The sequence below is a fragment of the Pelobates fuscus genome, chromosome 8 (assembly GCF_036172605.1).
Source record: "Pelobates fuscus isolate aPelFus1 chromosome 8, aPelFus1.pri, whole genome shotgun sequence".
NCBI lineage: Eukaryota > Metazoa > Chordata > Amphibia > Anura > Pelobatidae > Pelobates > Pelobates fuscus.
The window spans coordinates 54,319,999-54,345,092 of record NC_086324.1 but is presented as its reverse complement, the minus strand read 5'-3'; the positions used below and the strand labels follow the sequence as shown (position 1 = coordinate 54,345,092).

Genomic DNA, 25,094 nt, shown 5'->3' with positions numbered 1-25,094 from the left:
TTTTCTGTCTCGGAGCTCAGCAAGCGTGTGTCTGCCTGGATTGGCTGCCTGGCTCCGCCCCCGGTTAAAACCTTTTTAAAAACCTAACTTAGAATTAAAATCCGATACAAACATAATTTGTTCCTCACTGGGGTTTTCAGTACTTTTTTTTTATTATTATTATTATTATTATTATTATATGACAGTAATTCACCCCTAGATTTACCTGCTACTTCATCAAATTGGCTTTCTATACACCTTTTTTTTTTTTTTTAATTGTGTCATGTATCAAAAAGCTGTTATGTTTTTAGAACAATCCTTGGTTTAGAAAAAACAATCATTATCCGTATAGTTTATTTTTAATCTGACGAATTGACCCTTGGTTATATTTTTAAGCTAAGGGGTAAAGTCATGGGCACATTACTGCCCTTTTACTAACACCTGTCAAGACATTATAAACTGTAAATCACAACTGAGTGGGAGAAAAGAGAAAGGTCATGTAATTACACAGTGTACAACAGATGCATGCAATTGTATATGCGTAAGATACTTCCAAAGACCCTTGTCTTGTATTCTCACTAAGAGTACCAAAATGGCAAGGCTCCTAGAGGCATTATTCGCTTGGGCAGAGGGAAGAGGAGAATACTTGTAAGCAGATATGTCACTGGAGAGGGAAACTTGCAAGTGATAGACTGTTAAAATTGTTCAGTTGTTTGTATGGCAATGTTTTTATTTTATTTTTTTAACGTGGTGCTATACTAGCTTGGACAGCAGTAATAGAATGCAAGCTCTGGGCTCATTTCCATCCAAGGTATGGAATGGTAAAATAAAACGTCCATATTTTCATATTGGCATCTAGTGAGCTGGGATTTGAGTACTGGGAGCAGACTTGTTATAAACTACTCAAATGGTTTTATTAAAACAGATATGGCGCCAAAAGACCCCTTGCACCATTATTTGTAGTGGCTATGATTTTCATTTTCCCTTTAAACAGTACAACTTTATCTTTTACATATATAATTTCTACTTTTAAGGGGACACTATAGGCACCAAAACAACTTTAGCTTATAGATCATGGCCCTGCAGTATCACTGCTAATTTCTTTGCCATTTAGGAGTTAAATCATGTTTATATCTGTTTATGCAGCACTAGCTACACCCCCCTGCCTGTGACTCAGACAACCTGCATAAAACAAAATGGTTTAATCTACAAGATGATGTTATCTTGCTTTAGAAGTTTTTCTCTACTGCTCTGAAATGTTTACTTTAATCACATACAAGAAGCTGTTGCAATGTATAGCGAGCTATTAACAGAGTAGGGGATTAAACATTCTAGAATATGCAATAAAGGAAATTAAACATTAGATCTCACTTTACAGGAAGTATTTGGGAATGCTTTATAAGTCACATTCAGGGAAGTGGTACTAGGGCTGCATAAACAAAGTGATTTAACTCCTAAATGGTAAAAAAAATTAAGCAGTGAAACTGCCGGGGCATGATCTGTACCACAAAACCACTCCATTAAGCCAAAGTTGTTTTGCTGCCTATAGTGTTCATTTAACTGTGACCAGTACTTAAACAAGATATGCCATAACAGACTATATATCCCTTGCATTGGTTATGATGCATGAAACCTGTGTCTGTCACAACTCATTTTGTTCTTATAACTTTAACAATAATACCTCCCATTTATTAAAGGAACACAATAGTCACCTAAATTACTTTAGCTAAATAAAGCAGTTTTAGTGTATAAATCATTCCCCTGCAATTGCACTGCTCAATTCACTGTCATTTAGGAGTTAAATCACTTTGTTTCTGTTTATGGAGCCCTAGCCACACCTCACCTGGCTATGATTGACAGAGCCTGCATGAAAAAAAAACTGGTTTCACTTTCAAACAGATGTAATTTACCTTAAATAATTGTATCTCAATCTCTAAATTGAACTTTAATCACATACAGGAGGCTCTTGCATGGTGTAGCAAGCTATAAACATAGCAGGGGATAAGAAAATCTTAATTAAACAGAACTTGCAATAAAGAAAGCATAAATAGGGCTCTCTTCACAGGAAGTGTTTATGGAAGGCTGTGCAAGTCACATGCAGGGAGGTGTGACTAGGGTTCATAAACAAAGGGATTTAACTCCTAAATGGCAGAGGATTGAGCAGTGAGGCTGCAGGGTCATGTTCTATACACCAAAACGGCGTCATTAAGCTAAAGTTGTTCAGGTGACTATAGTGTCCCTTTAACTTGTCTGTACAGATGCATGACAAAAAAAGAAGGCTAAGATTGCCTGACAGATGACCAAGAAGTATTCAAATTATAGAGTAATAAAAAAAAAAAATTTGCATTATTTGCATTCTTATATGTATTCTTACCATTAAATATTTTGCTTTATATATATATATATACATACACACACATACATACCTGGAGTGTATTTTTGATATCTTTAACCGTTGTATTTGTGGTTAATACTTATTTAAGTTCTGAAAGTTGCCCCATGGAGGAACATTTTGTTTCTTCCATAATGCTGTAGCACCTGGAAAAGTCATTAGGAATAAGATACCTCCCAAAAAGGTCAGATACTATCTGTGCACTATGCTGTTTGCCACTCTAAGAAAGGTGAGTACTTCTACTCATACAGGTGATGAGTTAAGGTTTAAAACCCTTAGAAAATATGAACATTAGTTTTGTGGTTTTTCCTTGCCCTCGACTCCGTAAACATGCAGCCCACTCATTGATCTAGTAAAACTAGTTCAGCACAGTGTTTAAAAACCTAAAACTTATCACATTTCTACAGTAAAAACAGTTTTTCTTAATCTTTGAAAGTAGACTGCCTTACGCATTATTTGAATAGCTCATTGAAAATAAAATAGTAGATTCTGAATCTCCCTATGAATCTGATTTATTTTTTTCCTATGTAATATTGATTTTTAAGGACCATGCAGTTACCATAACAACTACAGTGAGATACCATCTGCCCACCTCCCCCAAATTATAACTAGTCAAACCTGGCCTTTCGCTGAGCGATGCTTACCACCTCCACTGCAGCTACATGAGAGCCTTAAGCTTTCTGCCAGAGCAGGGCTTAGCTCATTGGCTGAGAGCAATCCGCTGACACTCTCTGGCCACTCTCTATGCTCCTAAGCTCTTGGCCCACATGTAGCCATAGTGGAGGCAGGTAGTGGTGAGATCGTTCTAAAACTATTTAACTACTTACAAGCAAGTGGGGGAATGTTTGGAGTGTACCTGGAATCGGATTCTTTCTTAGTGACTAGGTGATGAAGTGTGCAGAGATGGGGATCTGTTTTGGATATCTCTTCTGTCTTTCATCATCTTTAATAATGGTGGTATTACTCAAACATCAGCCTACTGCTTGATGAAGTGATAATAAAGCTCCCCATACCCAAACACTAAACAAGCTTTAGTGAAGGAACATAAACAATCAAATAGAAACTACACTCATTCAATTAAGCCAAGGGCTGGGTACAAAACTAAACCAGGGGCCAGCACAACATCAAAATATTTGTAAAGCTAAAAAAGAACAAGATTTGCGCACTCTAGAGCTCCGAGCAGGCACACTTATTGGAACAAAAATGTACAAAGCACTGTTTTGAGTTGAAACCTTGTCAGTACATTTGTGTTCTTTTTGGATTTATTAGTGAAGGAACATGGCAACTTATTTATTGGACACTCAGGTTGTATACAGTATGAGGATCTCTATACAGGTGGGGACTGAAAATTAAACTGTGTGAAGACCAAATGAGTGACTGCAGAGACAAAATGGCAACAAATTAGAGTACTGAACAAGTACCACCCCTGATTCCAGGATGTCTAGTTTATACTGATCAAAGTCTGAGGGGGATGGGAGTCAGCTTCTATGTGTATATTGGAGGCAACTTTAATAAAGGGGGAACTCTCTGTAGCTTATGGGAGCTCCATAAATCTAAAGTTACTTTATTTTCAAAGTGCCAGAATTTTAGTCACCAGGGAGTGGAGTAAGGAGCACTGGGATGTCCGCAGGCATTCACGACACTGCTGCAAGGCTTCTGTGCTTCGCTGCTAGGTAGCACTAGCCACCGCTTCCTGGTAAAGTTCTGTAAAATGTACCAGTGTGTGCCAGGATGGCTTGGCCTGCGAGAAAGGTGCAATCGCGGTCAGCCACACATACCTGGATTTCCTGGTGAAAGAACAAGGAGATGGATTGTTCCATTTTAAACCGTAAAATTGCACATAATTAACCTTTCCAGGACTGCCAAGCCAAATACAATAGCCCTTAGTAAAATGCTCTCTTATCACAGGATGTTCACATAAGTCTCCGATTGCTAATGGGTAAAAATAATGATATTTGTCCTTATCCATATTACTGCTGAACGCCATGTGTTTTTGAAAGGCTATTGAAAAAGGCTTTCGGAAATCACAGCTGTTTTTTATATGCCATTTGATGCTTTCAGACAAAAAGATATAAATAAAAATGTTCACTGACCAGAAAATGAGAATACACTATACAATGCGAGCTTTTGAAATTTGGCATGTTCTGTGACTTTTCAATATATTCCTGAATTTCTTGCTTGTTTTTCTTAGGTGACAAACCACCACAACAACAACAACCTCCTCCTCCTTCAACCAGCCCTTCCAGTTTAATTCGAAGAACATCATCATTAGATACACTTGCTGCTCCTTATCTGTCTGGACAGTGGCCTCGTGAACAGGGTCAGGTGGCTCCTTGTATGCGTGATAAGTCCACTCAAGTAGGTGGTCTAATTTTGTCTACATTTTGATCGCCATGTTTTTCTTTATTCTCACTATGTTCACTTTGAACTGTATGAAGTGACAATGTTACTAGTTAAATGTTGGAAGTAGATGAATGTAAAACAAATTCACACGCTTACGATATTGTTTTAAAAAGGCTTCTTCGTTTTAAATGTTACATTGTGCATGTCTAGTTTAGCACATATATTATACTGGAACTTACCTGTCTGAAGAAAGCTGCTGTAGTAAGAAGAGAAAAAAATGTCTGAAGACATCATAAACCCGTGTGACCAAATATAGATGATTCTTGTACACCAAAAATGCATATATATATAGCAGCTGGTATGCATGCCACACACACAGACACACATGTATACTTGTTTTTTCTAAGGACAGCAGAGGTATATACATGTTCCAACCTGACTGATTTTTGCTGCACTTGTAGACAGTAGCCTAACTGAATCCCTCTTCCCCTCACATGCACAGTGTGTTGTTTCTTAGGTCAGTTCAGGAACAAAGACATTCCTGTCTGAGATTGTTGGTAGTCGCAGCATCAGCTGCTATACACATCTGCTGCCATCTTTTAGTGTAAATCTGAGAGCTATATTATGTACAGTGCTCCCCTTAAAATCAATGTCAACATCAGTACTGTTCATTGTTTGCATATTTTGTCAGTTGATTAACGTGTGTGTGTGTGTGTGTGTGTGTGTGTGTATATATATGTGTGTGTATGTATGTATGTATGTGTGTATATATATATAACATATATATATATATATATATATATATATAAATTACATAAGGCAATGTCATGTTGAGCTGAGTTTTGTAAAATGACCTAACAGTGCTCCTCTTATTTAAACTGTACACACCATTCTCTGCTAATAATAAAATACTGTATCCTTTAATACTAACTGAGACCGTGTTACTTTTCTTCTTTGCAGACTGAGACTGCTTGGGCTGAGGAGTATGAAAAGAAGAAAAGTTCTCATAAGCGGTCTGCGTCTTGGGGAAGCAACGAGCAGCTGAAAGAGGTTCGACATCTGCTGTATTGTGTGTATTGAATTGCATTGTGAATAATAGGTCAGAGCATTTCCTTCATCTAACAGTGTGGTCACGAATTCTCCCTAGGCCATGGACCTTGCAGAACGCACTTTGAACATTGGCAATGCCATGAATTATGGATGTGCTTTCCAGGAGGGGCTCCTACAGCATAATAAACAATTTACATACATGGGGGACTTGTTTGCTGGTTTGGGGAGGGCGGTATCATATTTATTTCCATATACTGTAACATATGCTACCATGCAAAGATTCAGTGGTCTATTTGAACTTGGACGCGTGTCTCTTTTCAACATACATATTATTATTATATTTTATTTTTGTTTTTTTAACTGTCCTGTGACTTTCTTGCACGTCTTTTATGCAGTTAAGCTCTGCCTTTACCAAATTGTGTCCTTTTTAACACAAGGTTAAGAAAGTCCATGGAGTTAGGTCGCCATAAGGATCAGAAATGGGACCTTGCTTTTTGAACTTTCTCCCATGGGACAATGAGGGAGAATATAAAATGCCGACTTACTGCCTTGCATGCTCTGAAAGTATGGCTGGGATCCAGATCATATCATGTGAGAGCTTGGCAAGTGTCAGCTAGCTGAGGTGAGAGTGTCTCTGTGTGCCAGCTGGGGAGATGTTCATTTCTCTCCGCAAACCTAAAGATATTATTAAATGGTGCCAGCCTTGATAATCATGTGCATCTCCAATTCATTAGTGAAGCTGCCCACAATATGGTACCTGGACAGGAACAGCAATTAGTGCTTCTCTCCACACATGCTGCTGTCACTGCTTCATCTCTTTGTGAAGCCGCTATTCGTAAGGGTGGATATAGGATATGATGTCCATACCTTTTGTACAATTGCCTTTTCACATCACAACATTGCAGCACGTGCCAAGAGAAGCATGGATTGTTGCTTCTTTACACCACTAGACTCGCTTGGTGAATGTGGAGCTTAGTATATAAGATGTGAGTTTTGAAACTGGAGAGATATCTGCAGTAGATTAAACCGTCTACAACTGACACATTGTCATACCAAACCAACTCCTAGTATTTCCGCTCTTTCCTCAGATTGCAAAGCTACGTCAGCAGCTTCAAAGGAGTAAACATAGCAGCAGGCATCACCGGGAAAAAGATAGACAGTCTCCATTTCATGGCAACCACACTGCAATTAACCAGGTAAAGTGCAGCAAATCTTATCAGCTGTGTGACCACTGATGCCAAGAAAACAAGTATTTTTTAAAAAGTATTAGACTAGGTATTTGTTTCCTTGATCATTCATTGGAACACACACATTTAGAGGATTTATATATGCATGTTTTGTGATCTAGCATATGGAAAAAGTGAGTGTAAAAGCAAAGTAAAATTCTGAAGAATACTTGTATCGAAGCACACCTCACAGATGCATCTGATAGGTCATCTAACCAAAACGGGTGAGGAAAGACAAATTCTTTAGAATACGGCCTAGATGTGGTATATTGTACTAGAGAGGTTCTACTGTTTGATGACTAAATATTGGACATGAGTCCACAGTGTTATGGATGTAGGCCTTTGCACTATAAGGTGATTGATTCAGTTTTTCCTTATCTATATATGCCAAATTGATTTTGAAGCAAGAAGAGTTATTTATAAATAACAATATGTATGACATGGCTATCCGTGACATGCAAGTAAATGTAAGGTGGAATCTTTGAATAATATATTGGTATAATTATGTGTGATTGTTTTGCTTATTTACTTGCACTGAATTTAAAAAGCTAATCATTCTTTGAGATTTTTTTTTTTTAAACTTGATTGTGTCAAAAACGATAAGATATTAAATGGCCCTTATTGATGCATTTCAAAATGCAGAGCAAGATACACACACTATACCGGTCTTCATAGAAACATCAATATTTAAACAGTGCTGTGAACTGTTGTCTTGAAAATAGAATAGTAAATTTTTTCAAAAAGAAAAACCTTTCCAATTTGTCGTTATTTACCTAAATGTTGCAATTTAATGTTCAGTTCACCACCACTCACTGTTTAGTGAATAAACCTCTCCCTGCCCCCCTCAGCAGAAGCAGAGCGGGTCAAATATTATCCTAATCTGCTTCTGCTTTACATTCTGAGAGCTCCCACTCTCTGCAGGGTGCCACGATTTTACCATATCCATAAGTCCCTATTACAAGCAACCAGCTGCCAGGAGTACAAAGCACAAGCTGCATCTCTTGGGTGCTTTTCTGTGGACAGTGATTAGTCTTCTACATTAAAAAAAAAAAAAAAGTCTTGTTTTCTTTCAGTGGCTTCTGTATTTGTTAAAACTCAGTCTTTAGCCTTAAAAAACTTGTTCTTAATTAAGTGTGCAGCCATACAAATTCATATTATCAAGCAGAACATGTATATTATGTTGAATGAAAACTTAATTTTTTATATATATATATATATTTTTTATATATAATTTTTTTTCCACACAGTGTGTTCCCATATTTGAGAATTAATGGATGCTTCTCTGACACACTATTGCATATTGAAATGATTTTAGTTTTAAATATTCTTAAGGATTCAAATGCAAATCATGTGTCTCAAAGCAATAGGTAATATTACATTTTATGCAGTAATAATATATTTTAAGTCTTTAGTGTTTAATTACAATATGGTAGTACTGTGCATTTTCCTGGGCTCAACACTGCTCCCTACGTTTCTTAAGTCCCTCTTGTGCCAGGGCGTAATATTTTCTCACTAAATATTTCTCAATAAGATTCTTTCATTAAAAATAAAAACATGACCGTATTGCTCCTAAATCTAGACTGAAGTAATATTTATTGTACAGAGAAAATAAAGCTCCTCTCGCCCTCACGCAAAGGTAAAACACGCAAATAATAGCCTTTGCTAATCAGTAACATAACTTTCCTTGCTGCGGTTGCATGTATTTCCTATCCATCTTTATTTCTCCCACCATTCTTCCTCTCCCCCACTTGTTTTCCTGTCCTGTTTTCACCTTTTGGTTTCTACTGCTTTACTTTTTACACCCAGTATTCTTTGAAAATCATGTCCTGACCTTTTCTCCACCATCCTCATTTGTCATTCCCTCCACCCACAGCACCGTGACCTTACTTCTGTTCACCCAATTCAAACATAGTTACATCTCCCATCCTAGCCCAAGTGCATGTTCCGCTAGCTATTCTTGTGTCTTTGCTTCATTACATTTAAGTGAATGTTTGCTTGGGATTCACAAAGCAGACTAGAGCATAAGGATGAAGCAGAATTTGTGGTTGTATTTCTTTAGATTTATTCCATATCATTTGTCTTGTGATACACAATTTCCAATTCTGTGCAAGTATATTTTGTGCTAAATGGACAGTCTGTTCTGGAGATATTAACCAAAATTTCAGTTTACTGAACTGATATATCTTGTTGTGTTCAGTCAGAGAAAGCAGTGAGTTAGGAACATATGAGATGTTTTTGCTTACCACCTAAAATGGACACTCCTAGCATCTAAAGAATAAATTTGCCTTCGTTGTAAAACATAATTTTTTTCCCTAAGATGCATTTCTTGATCATGAAATTCAAAAATAATTTGCTCTTTAGCTCCTCACCCTTGTATGCCTTTTTGATAGGAAGTGGCACACGGTAAAAAATGTACAGCTAGCTCTATTTTTTCCCAGAAACCTCATCTGCACTAGAGGTTCTTGGAAGTACATATCTCTTGTTTTTTTTTTTGTGGTAGAATGTACAGCAATATTACAAAAAGTTCACAATTAGACGTAATTAAAATTAAACAATATACAAATAATACATACATAAGGTGGACTGAAAGGATAAAATCTGGTATAAATCTGTAAAAATAAAAAATGACAGAAAAATAGTGCAATATTGCCAGAACAGGTTATGTTTTGGTCAATAGGGTTAGGAGTATCACTCACAAGTAGGGAGCCATTCACATCATATGGCTCAGATGGTAAACGTAGATGGACACTTTTAGGATGTCCAGCATCTTTTTCTCCCCGGTCCTATGTATGCAGCTTTGTCAATATTGACACACAGGATACTGGGGATGGTTCTTCCAAAAGGTTCTTTATTGAGTAATAAAATCAGACTAACAAATAAAACCAATAAATAAGAGTGGTATAATTCCCAAATGGTCTGTGGACAATAAAGTCCTATAAGTCCAAATAGTCTATAACGCGTTTCGCCCCTGCGATGGTGCTTCCTCAGTTGGTTGTGATTCTCATCTGAGCTTTTTTCTCTTTAAATCTGCCGCTTCCAATCCAGTTCTGGTCTGTCACTTCCGGCGTGGCTCCCACTTGGAACGCATCGTGCATTCCAATGTATCGCATGGACGCTTTCTGTCTCTCAGGAAGTGACGTCTATGTACTTCTCTCGGGATGTTTTTGTTTGCTCTGTAGGCGGGAGGTTACGTTTTCATTCTGTGGAACGCAACATGTCTTGCGTTCCACGTGCTTAGAAATATCGCAATCATGGAATGAAAGTGTATAAAGAGTTCCAATTTATAAAAACACGTATAAAGCGAAATATAAATATCTAAAACAAAAGAGCGTAATGTTAGACATCTTATTCAGAAATGTAATGTAAAAATAGATGTCTTCAAAATGTATATGATAAAAATTGTTGCAATCCAATTAATAGGAGCACATCAAGGATACTAAAAATATATGTATTGAAAACAAGGAGAGTAGTTTTTAAACATATAGTAGATAATATTAAAAATGGATATTTGGAGGAGTGACTATAAACAGTGTTCTGGCAATATTGCAGAATGTACAGCAAGCTGTGTGTACACACCTAGACCTCCTGGTGTCTTCTCTCTTATGGGGAAAAAAAAATTAGATTACTCGCACAAGTGAATGAAAGCTCCTGTCAGATTCCATTCACTCGCATGAGTGCTTCCCATTCAGTATTTATTTTTAAAATCCATGTTACAGCAGACGTTGTCCTTAATGTTGCTTTACGTGTCCTATAATGCCCTGTAAACTAAACTTTGGGTGGCCTCGAAGTAGTGAGAGAGAGATCAGTAATTTCCTTGTCTCTACAGATTATTGAACATGTTGCTTTCTCTATTTTGACTTATATAGGTGTAAAGGGCAGAGCTTATAACCATGACTGATAGGGAGTAAGATGAAGGTGTGGAGTTCTGCATTTAATTTTAATTTTCACACTATGCGTATTTGTTAAATATAGGGATAAGAAAATGTAATATTTAAATATTCTGGGAAGACACAGTTTCTGTTTAACATTGTAAAAAATTTCCCCTCCAGAGCTCTATGTCAAAGAATGTACTGACTCCTATGACAATTCCCATCACAAAATCATCTGGGTCACGATTTCGCAATAGCGTGGAAGGACTGAATCAGGAGATTGAGATTATCATCAAGGAAACTGGAGAAAAAGAAGATCAGCTAATGGTAAGTGTACATTTACTATCCATTCCGGATTCATATCTAGATTCTTGCTGAATTTTGCTTACCATTAGTTGGGTTCTATATCCACTTTTCTCAGCCGCACATGAGATCAAGAAGCATTTTTTTATATCACCCTCCATACTATGGGTTTACATAGGAGGGTGGGTTGCTCCACTATTCATCTTGAAGCATATATCCTTGTGGTTTCCCAGCATGGAGAATGGTCAGGCCTTCCTGATGTCAATGGGAACATTTCAGTGGGTTTCCTGCATCTGCTCCCTAAGGTAAGGTTTTTTTTTTTTTGTTTTGTTTTTGTTTTGCTTTAGTTTGGAGCACGAAGTACTGTATGATTTAAAAAATGTTTCTTAATTTCTGTTTTTATTTTAAAAAAACTTAATATCTCTAATATTTAGAGCATTGTGTTGTGTTTTGGAGATTTGTGTGTTTTTTGTTTTGCGTTTTCTTTTCAAAATGATATAATGCTTAAAGGGAATCTGTTGTGTATTAATATATATAAATACATGGTGCATGAAGTTTAGTGTGGTTCGGTGTTGTAAAGATATCTTATTTTATACCTCTTAAGTCCCTGCTTATTTATTTGTACTCATTTATCATGGAAGTGAGCTATTAATCCTTTTGGACACTCTTTGGTGCTGTCACAATAAAAAGGGACACGATTTAAATGTAATTTACTCTAGTGATTTTCTTTGCGTGGCCTCTTCTTGTCAAAAGGAGACAGGGATATGAGTAATATCATATCCCACCCCTCTTACCTCTCCTACAGCAACTGGAACTTGATGTAGCCTAAAGCACCTGGAATGCATTCCCCTTCCATGATCAATAACCTAAGTGAACACATGGCAGGCTGTGGGAATATGGAGAGGCATGTGAGGAGCAGTAGTTTGCACAGAGGCAGTATTGGGACACAAGTGTAGATGATAGGTGCAAATAAGGTGGGAATGGAACACAAATTAAAGAGTGGGAGAGACACAGTAGCCAAGGATTGGGTAAGAGAAAGTGGGTGAAAGGTGGGGCACAGAGGAACAAGTAGGGGGAAGACACATACGATAAGGGGAAGGAGACATGCAGTGTATTAGGGCAAGAAAGGCATAACGTGAGAGAAGATGAAGAGGTACTCTTGGATGAAGAAAGATACCGTGGTTTGGGAGGTAAAATAGATAGTCACAACTGAGAAGGAGACACTAATGAAGTGTGGAAGATAAACAATTGGTAGAGATGAGGGAAAAAGAGACACAGAGATTAGGTTATGGAGGCGGAAATGTGGGAGAGAAACAGAAGCGGTAAGAAGCAGTTTGCCAAAAACAGCAGAACTGCAAACATAGCCTTCCTGAGCAGATAAGTTCACAATGGGTGCCAAGTATAATTGGTAGTTAACTGATGGTCAGTGAAATCTAAATTCGAAATTTGTTCAACTTCATTATTTACAATTATGTATGTTTATATTTTTAATGATGGATTCCCTTTTAGCAAAGGTCGCCTTCTTTAACATCTCATTAGGTATGCTGTGATTTAAAACTGATTTTTTTTTCTAACCTTCTGCACTGCCGTTGACTTTATTCTTCCACAATTTTTGTTATTGTGACACATTTTCTGTTCCTGGTTAACTTGATTTTTCCCATTATTTATTTATTTATTTATTTGTTCATTGATATATTTATTGGGCATTGCAATCTGATTCCTTTGTGTACAGCAATCGTAGGATCTACATACCACGTAATTAGACACATAGTATCTCCTACGCAGACTCGTGCCATAGATGAACAATTTTGAACAACTAGGATATAGCTATGTTGTATTTTATAATTTAATTATTTTTCAATGCCTAGGTTATTAAATTAAAATGTATTTACATCTATTGCTTTCTAATACTGCAAATACACATTTCGTATATAGGAATTGTACACAAAGTCCTTTTGGACTACAGTTTTTATGTAATCCTTATTTTGATCACTGCAGAATAATAGGCAACCAATATAAAATGAAAACATACTGTTTCAAGATATACAGCAGGGATCAAGTAGACTTCAACAGGCACAATTATAATGAAGATTGGATGTCACCATAAAATCTTAAATACTAGTCACAGAATGTGAATAAATATAAAAAAATATAAAGGTAAAATAGTCCCACATGTTAACACCCAAAAAATAAAAATGTACACACTAAAGTGAGAATAGTTGGAAATGCAAGGTGCTTTTCAAATTTAAAGCCAAAGTAGCTGATTGGAAGCATAGTTGGCCTGGAGAATTTTTCCAATTCGACTATTATTACCTTACATTTAAATTCACTTTGAATTCCCACCAATTCTAAATGTATTGAATAGCCCTGCTAGTGTAGTTAACTACAAACTTTGGTTATATATATTTTTTTCTTTTACATTTTTTTTTTTTTTTTTAATTCTTTATATTTGTTGTGCATGTTAATAGCAAAGCTTGCACAATATACACTGGATAGGTGGTCCAGGATTAGCTTATCAAAGATGGTAAGTGTACATATTTAACAGCACATTTTTTATATAAAGCAGGATGAGAGACAAGACTAGATTGGAGTAATCAGTATAGTAGAAGGTAGGCAGGTCATATGCACTAATGGTAAGTGGGCAGGTAATAACTGTAGAGGGAAACGGGTAGCTAATTTACTAATAGGCCCCTCCAAACAGGCAGTAGGAATAGGTGAGGTCGGTAGGCTTATTGCTGGTAATCGCTCACAACAGGTAATCAGTGACACATCGTTCCGGTCAGTCCATGCCCCTCTAGGGCCCAGAACAGTCCCTTTGTGGAGGTCCCGGCCGTAGGCTCAGAGGTTCTCCCAGGTAGAGTTGCACAGCCACAGTGTGGAAATCAGGTGAGTCTCATGTAGACATCAGGTATTCCCTCGAGGGGCTGCAAAGCCCAGCTTGCTCAATGCTGAAGGTATCGGCTCCACACTGTGCAGCCGTGCACCACTTGGCCCCAGGCGCATTGAAAGTTGTCCTCCTCGTGCACAGTCACTGCTCGCAGGATTGCAGCGCCAGTTCTCCCAAGGACAGTTTTAGCCTTGCCCAGAGTAACTCATTGCAGGTTTTCAACGGTGTCTCCGGAGGAGTCAGAGTGACACGCGGCATCCACCATCTTGTACATGCTTGAATGCCAGCTGTGTGTTCAGCTGGTACGCCACGTTGCACTCAGCAATGAGGGCAGCCTCTAGAGGGTAGATCAGGATCACCCCTGCCGGTCCAGAGGCGGGGGACGGGGCATCACACAGCAGCGCAGGTCAGGGACGGAGATCGTCCGCTTCTCCATTCCCCCGGACTCACCAAGCCTGCTCTCAGTGCTTCAGAAACGTGGACCTCCGGGGACATTATACACGCTCTAAAGTCATCCTGATGGGTTCAGGAGCATCCTAGATTTAGTAGGGGTCAGCGAGGATATTATATTTGTCATTAAGTGTTTTTTATGAAAGTATATGCCAGAGCCCATACAAGATGCGTGCGTCCAGCATGGCAGGCAGGCCCCGCCCCCTGATTATATTTTTAATGCTGAAATCTGACTATAAAAGAATTTGCTTTTGTGTGTTTCTTCCTTCAGATTTTATTTTAATAAATAGTATATTTGATAAGTGCATTTCTTTGCTATATAATTTATCATGTTTATTTGTTTTGTCTTTGTAGCCACAAGATATTCCTGATGGACACCGTGCTCCTCCACCTCTGGCCCTGCGTAGTATAGACACTCAGACACCAGGAGTAAATGATCGCGGAAGCAACAACAGCAGTCGCGCTCAGTCTATTTCACCAGCTTCCTTCATTACAATCTCAAATGAGTTCTGCGAAGAAAGCCCTTGCGCTGTGGATGATACTCATACAGATCCTCGAGACAAAGGTACTCACCTGTAGTGTCATACACTCTATATGTACTCTTCTTTAGAGATTAAGTTCGACCTCATCAACCTATTGTTCGTGTCAAAATTTGTAATCTTATTTATTGTTAAAGTTCCCTGAAAGAGACACAAGATATGCTTCTGCAAAATAGTGGAGTAAAAGTCCACTATTTCAACCAAATGGTCACAGTATTTTGCTGCACACCCACACTAGGCTTCCAATGCTATCGCATAGCAAAGCATTGAATTGGCTTAAATCATCTTGATCTTGATGTTCTCTGCCAATGCGGCTGAACGGAATGTTGGAGACCAGTTCTGTGAGAGACAAATAATTTTTTTAAATCGCCTTTTTAACCAAGGCAGCAGGAGCCCGGTCACCTAAACGGTGCGCAGGGCAGTATAGCATTATGAATACACATTTGTATTCCTAACGCTATAGTGTTCCTTAAATTATATTGTAATGCACTGAAAAATAGGTTGCTACTATATAAATGCCAGTAATAATATTCCTGTAGGGAATGTGTGACATAAAAGTCTTTACGTCATTTAGTTAAAGTGAAAGCATGGCGTAAAAATAACCCCCATCGTTTTAAATACATTATAAAGATAATAGAAAATTAAAGAAGATGCATGTCTGGAAGGTTTCCTTTGATGCATATATTAAGTGCTTGATCTGCAGACAGAACCCTCCATCATTATGTAGAGACTCTTATCCCATACACTCCTGCAGACCACTTAGGATGAGTGTAACTGCCCTGTAAACTGATAGCAGACATACCCCAGGTGATTCATCCTTTAGCAGCTATTAGTCCAATGCGGGACAATTTTCTCACAACAGCTGCTCCATTCCATGATATTATCGGAATTGATATTGATCTTGGGTCCAGTGAGAAACATTAGACATGTTAAATGTCACCATACTGTACGTGATAATGCCTAACAAAGGCATTTAAATATCAAGATCTTACGGTTAGGGATGTAATGCCTCTAGTTGTTTGTGCAAATGTAAATACTTGTCTTTTCTACATTAAGATATTGTAGTGTTGGTGTTTAGAGTATCTCCGTCAGACAAACTGATAGCATCCAAAGCTTTATTCATCATTTTTAGTGACACAATATTATAAAACAGATAATATAAGCACCATAGCAACTAATGCTCATTGCAATAAGAAAGTATCTCTGCAAATATGAGTGTATCTAAACCAACAAGCAAAAATCTCTAGAGCTATTCTCCATGTGAAGGCAAAGAAGCATTTTTACTTCCTCCTTGGCTGCCCCAATCCTAATTTGTGTGTATAGAAGGGTGTTCACGCAGTGTGAGTTCCCACCTCCTCTCCCCTGTTCTTAGAAAGTGCCCAAGCTGGATTGATCTGATAAATATATTGATGAATCCATTGGGTTCAGAGCTCTAAAGGCACTATTTGGTACCAGAGTAGTAATCACAAAGGAATACTTCTGCAAGTACCAGTAACTACTGAAGCGTACCCATCAATGACAAGAGAAGTGTAGTGAAGTAAAAGTTGTACATCCGTATAGATACACACATACCGTATTAAGTTACTATTACATTCTTGACCTAGTAAGTCGTGGCTGCTGCAGTCGTTTTGTTTTTTCACTTTTTTTTGTCATGTTTCATTTGTTTTTGTTTTAAAACTTGGGGGCTTATAGTGACAGATGATAAAATTTTTGTTTTAATGTGTCAACCACCCTACTGTAGGGCTGATTAATAGAGCAATGATTTATTTTGTTAAATGCAGAGAATGGAAACCACTCCCCTCTACCTAAATATGCCACTTCTCCAAAGCCAAACAACAGCTACATGTTCAAACGAGAACCTCCAGAAGGTTGCGAGAGAGTAAAAGTGTTTGAGGAAAGCTCGTAAGTAGAAACATTTATATACATTTTTTTATTTTATACAAATAATGTCTTGTAACATGGTATTTAGAATTTAAGGCTGTCCACTCTAGCTAAATCATTTAAATAATATCAAAGAAGTTCATATCTTTAACTTATATTCAGTTTTTTTGTTTTTTTTTTGGTTTGTTTTTTTTGGTTGTTTTTTTTTAGTAATTGTTCTTTAAAGAGTTACTCCAACCAAAAATGGTGTTTTATTGAAACACTGTTTTTGGTCAAGAAACCTTTGCTGGCATGTCTCCCCTCTCCAAAAAAGAGCGTGAATACACTGCAATGCCACAAGTTTTTATTACAGCCCAATTCATCCCTGGTAATGTCAAACAGCGAGGGGGGCCATGGTGCATTGGTCATCTGTCACTAGCATATGTGACCTGACAACAGGTGCCAAATATGCACAGAGTTTACAATAGGCAGCCCATAACTGCCTGGGATGGATTTACACCCTGGGTAGCAATGTGCTTTGATTGTGCAACATTTCTAAATTGCAACTCTGCACATACAGTATCAATTCGAGTAATTAGAAAAGAACTGCAATTCATAGAAGTATAATGAAAGGCCAACCTTAGTCTTTTCAAAACTTTATTTTGTAAAGCATTCTAGACCAGATATTTCAGTGTAAAACGATTCATTCGATTCACATCTGGTTTTCATTATAAGAAATCTTAATTTTAAGTTGATGCCCAAATGTTACATTCGATTGATACACAATCATATTGTATACTAGAGAGTATGAATGCAGAGTTAGATAATCATGCTTGCCAATATTTAGTTTAGGACAGAATGTTTATTTGCATTGCATATTACTGACAAACTTAATCATGAACTCACTTTTTGTCCTTGTCATGATTGCAGATACATTAATATATATATATATATATATATATATATATATATATTCAATAATGCACTGTTGTTCATCACTTACATGTCCTGACGCAAACCTTGAGAATGTCTCCCTCGGGCACAGCAGCTATGAGAGATTGTTTCCACAATTTGTTTTCCCAGTTCGCATTGCGGAATGTAAGAATTAGTACAGGCAGTATGACTTTCTCAATTTCCAACAAACCTTTCTGCTGGCTGCTTTAGCAATAACATTAGCATAAAAAGCTGCGCTTTCAAATAGATAAGGAACTTGCAGAAAATGGGAGTTGGAAATCTGATAGCTATTTGTGCTTCTTTGCATATCTATGTGAAAGCACACTCTTTCATAGCTTCTGTGTCTGAAGCAGACTTTTCCTAAGATATGAGTGACGTAATTTTTTTTTAATCTCAGTAGGTCTTCAACTCTCTATTTTTATGCATTGTTGATCATATGAACCTCAACAAAGGTAGCTGTGTAGTCGAGATTTCTTGACAAGGAAACATAGACTTATTCAACAGAAGCTATAACTTGTACATAGAAACGTAGAATGTGACTGCAGATTAGAACCATTCGGCCCATCTAGTCTGCCCAATTTTCTAAATACTCTCATTAGTTCTTGTCCTTATCTTATAGCTAGGATAGCGTTATGCCTATCTCACGCAATACGTGGTCCTTTGATGTGTTGCAGAGGTCTGCATTTTATGTTTAAGCTCCCTTTCCAGCATAGCCCTATTTAAACAAAAATAGGTTTAGTGGGGGGGAGGGGGGAGAAACAGGTGTCTGAGACCATTATGTATTGAGCGTCACCAATTTTTGACTAACTCAAGCCCTGGGTAAGTGGTAACTTACAGAGAGCTTGAAAGACCATTTAGATTATGCCCATTCTCCCCAGTCAGTGTTGTTATTTAAATATGGAGAAGTTGGGACTATTTATTAACCCTGTCTGAAAATAACTAAAGTGAGAATTCAAAGTGAAATTCTAATTTTAGGCCACAGCACACGATCTGACAGCATACCTACTTAGAGAATCTTTCCAATATTTTAACCTTAAATTTAAAATTCACAATGAATAACTCGGAGTGCTTAACAGGATTTTATTTATTATATTTTTTGGTAATTGATTGTAGAAATAACTTCCTGTGACAGAGAAAATGCATTTTTAACATATGATTTCTTATTCTACATGTTGAGTTGTTCTTTTTTTTTTGCTTTGTTTCTTGAGAATCCAAGTTGTTTAAAAATATAAAGGTTTGTGTAAATAAATAAATATATATTTCTTCTCACAGGCCAAAACCGCTTCATGAAATCCCACCTTTCTACTGTCCTGATAAGAACAAAGTGAATTTCATTCCAAAAAGCGGCTCTGCTTTCTGTTTGGTCAGCATTCTCAAGCCTCTCTTGCCAAATCAGGAAATTACGTTTAAGAGCTCCGGCCATACCCTAACCGTTCCCTCTAGTATCCCTCAGTCACTGGTTCAGAATTTCAGCATGGCGTCATTATCAGCGAGCCTTGAACAGGACCGTAATACCCGTGGGACCAATACATTTTGTTCCCCAATGTCTCTGCTGCACCCGTCAGGACAAATTGATGAAGAAGAGGATTAGAAGCCAGCGTGCTATTCACTAGAAAGAGAACTGTAATTCTCTTACCATATGGAGATTCTTCATATGCAGTATTGAAATAAGCTGTTTTAACTTTTGGACATATTCTTGAGTAAAATGGACAGGATGCAAGAAACGTTGTTGGTGTTAACTGCAGTTAACTCTTGTTCTGTTATTGGAAAGGGTTTTCTTTCAGTTCTTTGTTCGCAAGCTTTTTGTTATCCTTTGTTTTTATAATTACCTCTGCCTTTACTGGTCCTCATTGCACTGGCAATGTCAACGAACTGGGTGAAATGCTGCACTAGTGTTTTAATACTAACAAAAAAGGCTCATTGGCTGTTTTAATCGTTTACTTTGAGGCTTTGCTTCCTGTATGTTTCAGCCACTGTGATCACTGTTTCATGAGAGAAATCGATTTTGACCGGTTATGTAAAAACACAAAACAAAAAATCGTATGTAAAAACAACCTCTTACCAGAAGATATATAAGCAGAATCATGTAGCCGTGATGTCGAAGTATCATTTTTTTCCTTTTCATTTTTATTTTTCTTCGTACAAATGGGGAATATTCTGCAAAAGGGGAGAATTTTCTAACTAGTTATTGTATTATGTTCTCAGCTTGCTCCCATCAATCGGAGAGACAAATAGCTCTTTCATTTAACCATCTGTTCACCCGTTGGTACTTTTAGGGTTAAAGTTTGGTGACCTAATGAGAGACTTGTAAATAAGGTAAGTTGTTAGGGGTTTTAGCAAACTGATTTGTCCCACGACATGCATATGCATCTTGTAATACAAAAATGGATTCGGAAAGTCATCATCTGACCTTATTGCATACCATGCATTTGTATTTGTGTTTTTTTTTTTTTTATAGAGTTTCAGTCTCTAATCAAAGAGTTGGCTGTTCCTCTATTATAACCTCTCACCAAGATTACATAATGCCTAATAATTATTGTAGCCCACATTGTGAGTGCTCTGACAGTGTAAATGCTGTTTGAAATCATTCAGAAAGATAAAATCCCATTCATTAATTAGACAATGTATCTGCGTAACCTTCTCAGTTCTTTTAATTCTGCCAAGGAATGAAAATGTAAATAAGTGTGTTGCACCGTTACGTGCTGCTGAGACAATGTACATGTTTATAAAGTGTGTTTGGCAGAACTGCTTAGCCATTCCCTGGACATTGTACGTTTTTACTTCTTTTTCAAAATATTGAAAAATCATCTGCAGCGGTGAGGATGTATGTGCCATAGACATGTGTCATGATGTGTTGTTATTAATATAAAAGGAGACATATCTTCACATTAGTAGAAGATAAATATGTTTATTGAGTAGTGTTATTGCAAAGAAGCGTGTTGGGCTACAGCTGTAGGACTTTGGAACACTGTATGCATTTACTACCCATGCAGACAGTCTCTTTAATCCGCATATTAATGAGAATGCAAACTATGGCTGTTACTGTTATCTTTAATTCTGCTCAAAGTACCTAGAGAAGCAAAATGTCTACTGAAGTGTGGCCTTCATGCCAGTTATTATGAATGTCTTGTTTGTGAAATACCTTTAATTATCTAAGTAATCCAATTCCAAAGACAGTCTTGGTGCAGTGATGTTTGGAAACTACATCCTTAAGACTGTGCATAGGTTGTAAATCAGTGCAGCCATTATATAAGGTTTATGTTACAGATTCCTACCTTCTTCAATGGCCATTTGGAAGCAAACTTATTAAGCTAAATGGTTGTGATATCCGTTTCAAGCAGCACTATTTTGTCTACCCCCTTTGGCTGGTTTTAGACACGGTCCATCAAAATTTTTATTTCTATTGCAATAACTCTTGTTTCAAGAGTTGAGCGTACTGTGCACCAGCCTTTAGTTTAAACTTTGTCAGAACCTGTTATCACTGCAGCCCAAAATAAAGAGAAAAGAATCTGTTTTGTGGGTAGGTCATTCTGTACCTAACATGGTGAAATGTGAATATCAGACATGTTAATTTAATAAACCTTTTAAATGAAGAACTGTTGTTTGCCGATTCTATTTAAATGGCTACTACTAATGCAAAATTGTAATTGCAACCGAACATCTTTACATATGATAGAAAAATCTATACAATGTTTGACACAAGATTATTATGGAAGGGCTAATTAATAATTTCCTTTGCAATTTCAGTATAGACTAATATAATCTATATCACTAGCTGCTAATATAACCATCATTATCCAGATCCTGAAATAATCTCTCTTGGGTCCAAAGATACATTAAACATCACCACCAAAATGTGAGATTAGATTAAAGGCCGACATAATCATATAATGAACCATTAAATCCACTGACACATTGTTTTGGAGCACAGTAATATTTCAGTTTCATTTATAAATGGTCAGTGTACAGCTGATGTCAAGTAGACATCATGTCTTCACAACAAGGGCTACTTATCCATTATAAATCCCTATATACCTAAGGAATATAAATGTTTTGTCCTGTAAAGGTTATGCAGTGCCAGGGAGAAAGAAGCGCCCACAATGTATTAATGGGAAAGGATCTAAGAAATTATGTCTTATCGTTTTTTTTTTTTTATGATAAAACCTGTGATGTGACTATCAGTAATTACAAGCACCACCTTCTCATCAAAACAATTACTACTCTGAGCTTAGAAAAATCTAGAGTAAGTGTAAAGTGATGGCAGACAAGATTGGTATATAAGTAGAAGCACTGAATAATTTAGAAAGGGGTAAAGATAATAGTAACTTATGTTTGTTGGGCAGTGTAATGGCTGTGGTTTGCCTTCTCCCTTCTGCCCTGTTGCCCTCTCAGATCGACACATCTGCTTGCATTTAAAAGTATAGATGATAAGTGGAAAGGAAGGGGAGAGACTTATAGTGTTGTGCTAGTTTGCTATCCTTAGAGATATTCGTTTAAGGGTAGTATTAGTTCGTAGATTTTAACGTGACTTGGATCTGGTGTGAGTTGTAATGCCTGGTTTACCCTAATTACTTTATTATTGTGTGTCTCTGTGTATAAGGTGGAGACCAATGTTTAGGGACAATCCAAAGGCTGCGCTCTCCATAATGGTTTAGAGTTTTCCCCCCCTCTGCACTGATAAAACAACATTGCACTTTAGATGGAGTCAGCTTTCCATATGAATACTCATAGATTCAGCTACTGCGTAAATGTATTCGTTATCAAAAGCAGACAAATTAAATTCAAAACTTCAGGATCTGATATATGTACCTTACAGAATATTAACATTTTGTGAACTGCAGCAAATGAACATTTCAAGAGTGTTGTGACATGTTATGGGCCAGGAAGTGTAAACGGTTAATAATAATAAAAAAACAGATCCAGAATTTTTATACTGACATGAGTCTTCAAATACAGGTGCCCGGTTAGCGCAACAATTGCCAGTACCTCTGTTTCCCTGGGCATTAATGACATGTAATTACTCACAGTCCTCTGGTGCTTTCAACTAAGGATATGCATGTATGTGACTATGTATACATGCTGGCAGGTATTCCGTTTAGAAACTGAAAAACTTAAAATGCTGTTCCCAGTTAGGTGTGATGTGGAGAAGGGGAGCAGTCCTGTCGGACAAGGTTTTTCGAGTTCCCGTCAGTTCCTTAGGTGCCTTGCTTGTGCTGATCTTTCCTCCCAGTGCTATTGGAGGTTGAGAGTGGGGATGAGGGGACTGGGCCCGTTCTGGGGGTCTCAGACGGCTGAAACGGTACAATCTTAGCCCCAGTTATGTTGTGCTCTCCCCCCTGGAGCCTGCGCCTCTTGTTCCAGATGATGTGGTGTTCCCAAGGCCTGGAGCGCTGCATCCGTTTCTGCGGCGGTGGTAAGTCTTAAGTTCTTCCCTCCTTGTGGTATAATTAGGCTCCTGGGAGATCCCCAGCGGTATGGGATGGAGTGGTTACGAAGAGTCGTGGTCAGAGGTTTGAACTGGCTTCTCTATACTAGCGTTGGCCTGGACAGGTCTTGGAAGAACATGAGGTGAGCATTTTCGAAGGGGCAGGTAAATTGTCCCCTCAACGCTGTCGTTACTAGTATTTGCGCCGATCTCGTCTGGAACTGAACAATAATGTCCCTTGATGAGTCCGCTGGGGCCTTTGTTGCTTTTGGTGCTTTTGGTATGCGGAATATCCCGTCTACCATGACTTGCTTGTTCTGCTTGGGGTTTAGTATAGTGCTCAGTAGCCTCCTGGTGTAGTGGGTTAACTCCTTCGTAGTGATGGACTCTGGAATGCCCCTGGTTTTAATATTTCTGCTTCTGTGCCTGTCCTCCATGGCGTACATTCTGGTGGTAAGTTGTGCTTGGGTCTTTTGGAGCTCTGCTGTTAGTGCCTCCATTGCAAGGGATCTGGAAGAGAGGCCCTGCGTGTCTGCCTCTACTGCTTTCACGTGTCCCTCCACTGTATGTATTTCTTTTTTTTTTTTTTTAATTCTTTATTTTTAGTAGTGCAGATAAACACAATATTTCAACAAGCGCCACAACAGCGTATTTCAAGTTTCTTTCAAGATAGACAGTGGCTAGATAATTTGTACAAATTTTATATTTAACAGATTAACTAAACAGTTGATTAGTCCAAATAAGATAAAATTAAGTAATGATGCTGGTAGCTCAGCTACACATACAATTAAAGATTAGTTTATGAATTGTTTATATCACCTATATTACTCTTACTATTTTATATTGTATTTTTTAAGTATTATTTATTTGTTATTCTTACACATATTAATAGTGAATAGATATTTATATTACAACTTCTTAACATACAGATCTAATCACTTTCTATTTTTCTTATGTATCATTGCTCGTAACACTTAAAGATTTTACTTTATTATATAGTCTTACTAATTGTTACTAATTATATATGATATATGCTATGTATAAATATTACTATGCACTTACTCTTCTTTCCCTGAAAAGCACAATTAAGATTATAAATTAGAATTGTTGATATTTTTTATGGTTTAAAACATATTTTCCTTTTCCTTCATGTCATCTGATAACGTTGAAAGTACCTGTCTTTATAATTTGGTCGTTTGGAAACATCTTATATGGATTTCATAATAGGATCCATTCAGAAGAATGTCTATTTGTACAAGAATTCTAGAAAGATCAAAGACTTGGGAGTAAAATTAACTATTTATCTTTCAATCTATTTGCTGGTGGTGTTCTGGAAAAGTTGTACACTCTGGTGTTTAGCTGCTATTTATTAATACACTTGTCTGAATATTCCTTCAACCAATTTTATTCAATATAAAGCGCTAGTACCCATTACCTTCAGAATTATAAATTATACCTGCATCCTTTACATGTCAAGAGAAAAAGACAGGTTATCAACTTTAAACTCCCAATACAACCTACGGTATGTTAAAATTATAAATGCATTCTTTTGGGGTAAGATCATTTCAGCACTGAAGACCTAAAGCATGTTGTAGTTTTCAATAATTACTTGTGAAATTTGGCAAGTTGGATGTAAAACATAAGGGCGACTTGCTCTGACAATCCCAGGTAACGTGTACATACATAAAGCAAACCTTTTATAGTGTCTTGGAGTTGCTATGGCAATTCGTTTAAAATGTGCTTTTGTCTTTACATATATCTAGTTCGAGGCTAAACACTAAGGGGTGATCTTGATCAGGGGAAGTGGCGGGTTCCAT

At 37.3% G+C, this 25,094-nt stretch overlaps 1 protein-coding gene across 3 annotated transcripts in view; it reads left to right on the top strand.

The window, feature by feature from the left end:
• The window catches only part of FAM117B (family with sequence similarity 117 member B), a 42,708-nt gene extending 21,260 nt beyond the window's left edge, over positions 1–21,448 (top strand). The window contains exons 2-9 of one of the 3 annotated variants that reach the window (XM_063429835.1): positions 4,578–4,729; positions 5,675–5,764; positions 6,853–6,960; positions 11,040–11,186; positions 11,396–11,467; positions 14,854–15,064; positions 16,820–16,940; positions 19,125–21,448. In XM_063429835.1, the coding sequence (XP_063285905.1) occupies positions 4,578–4,729; positions 5,675–5,764; positions 6,853–6,960; positions 11,040–11,186; positions 11,396–11,467; positions 14,854–15,064; positions 16,820–16,940; positions 19,125–19,443 (1,220 nt within the window). In that variant the 3' untranslated portion in view covers positions 19,444–21,448. Of the gene's footprint in view, positions 1–4,562; positions 4,730–5,674; positions 5,765–6,852; positions 6,961–11,039; positions 11,187–11,395; positions 11,468–14,853; positions 15,065–16,819; positions 16,941–19,124 lie in introns of all 3 variants that reach the window. The other 2 variants (XM_063429834.1, XM_063429836.1) reach the window with 2 other exon arrangements.
• The last annotated feature ends 3,646 nt before the right edge of the window (positions 21,449–25,094 follow it).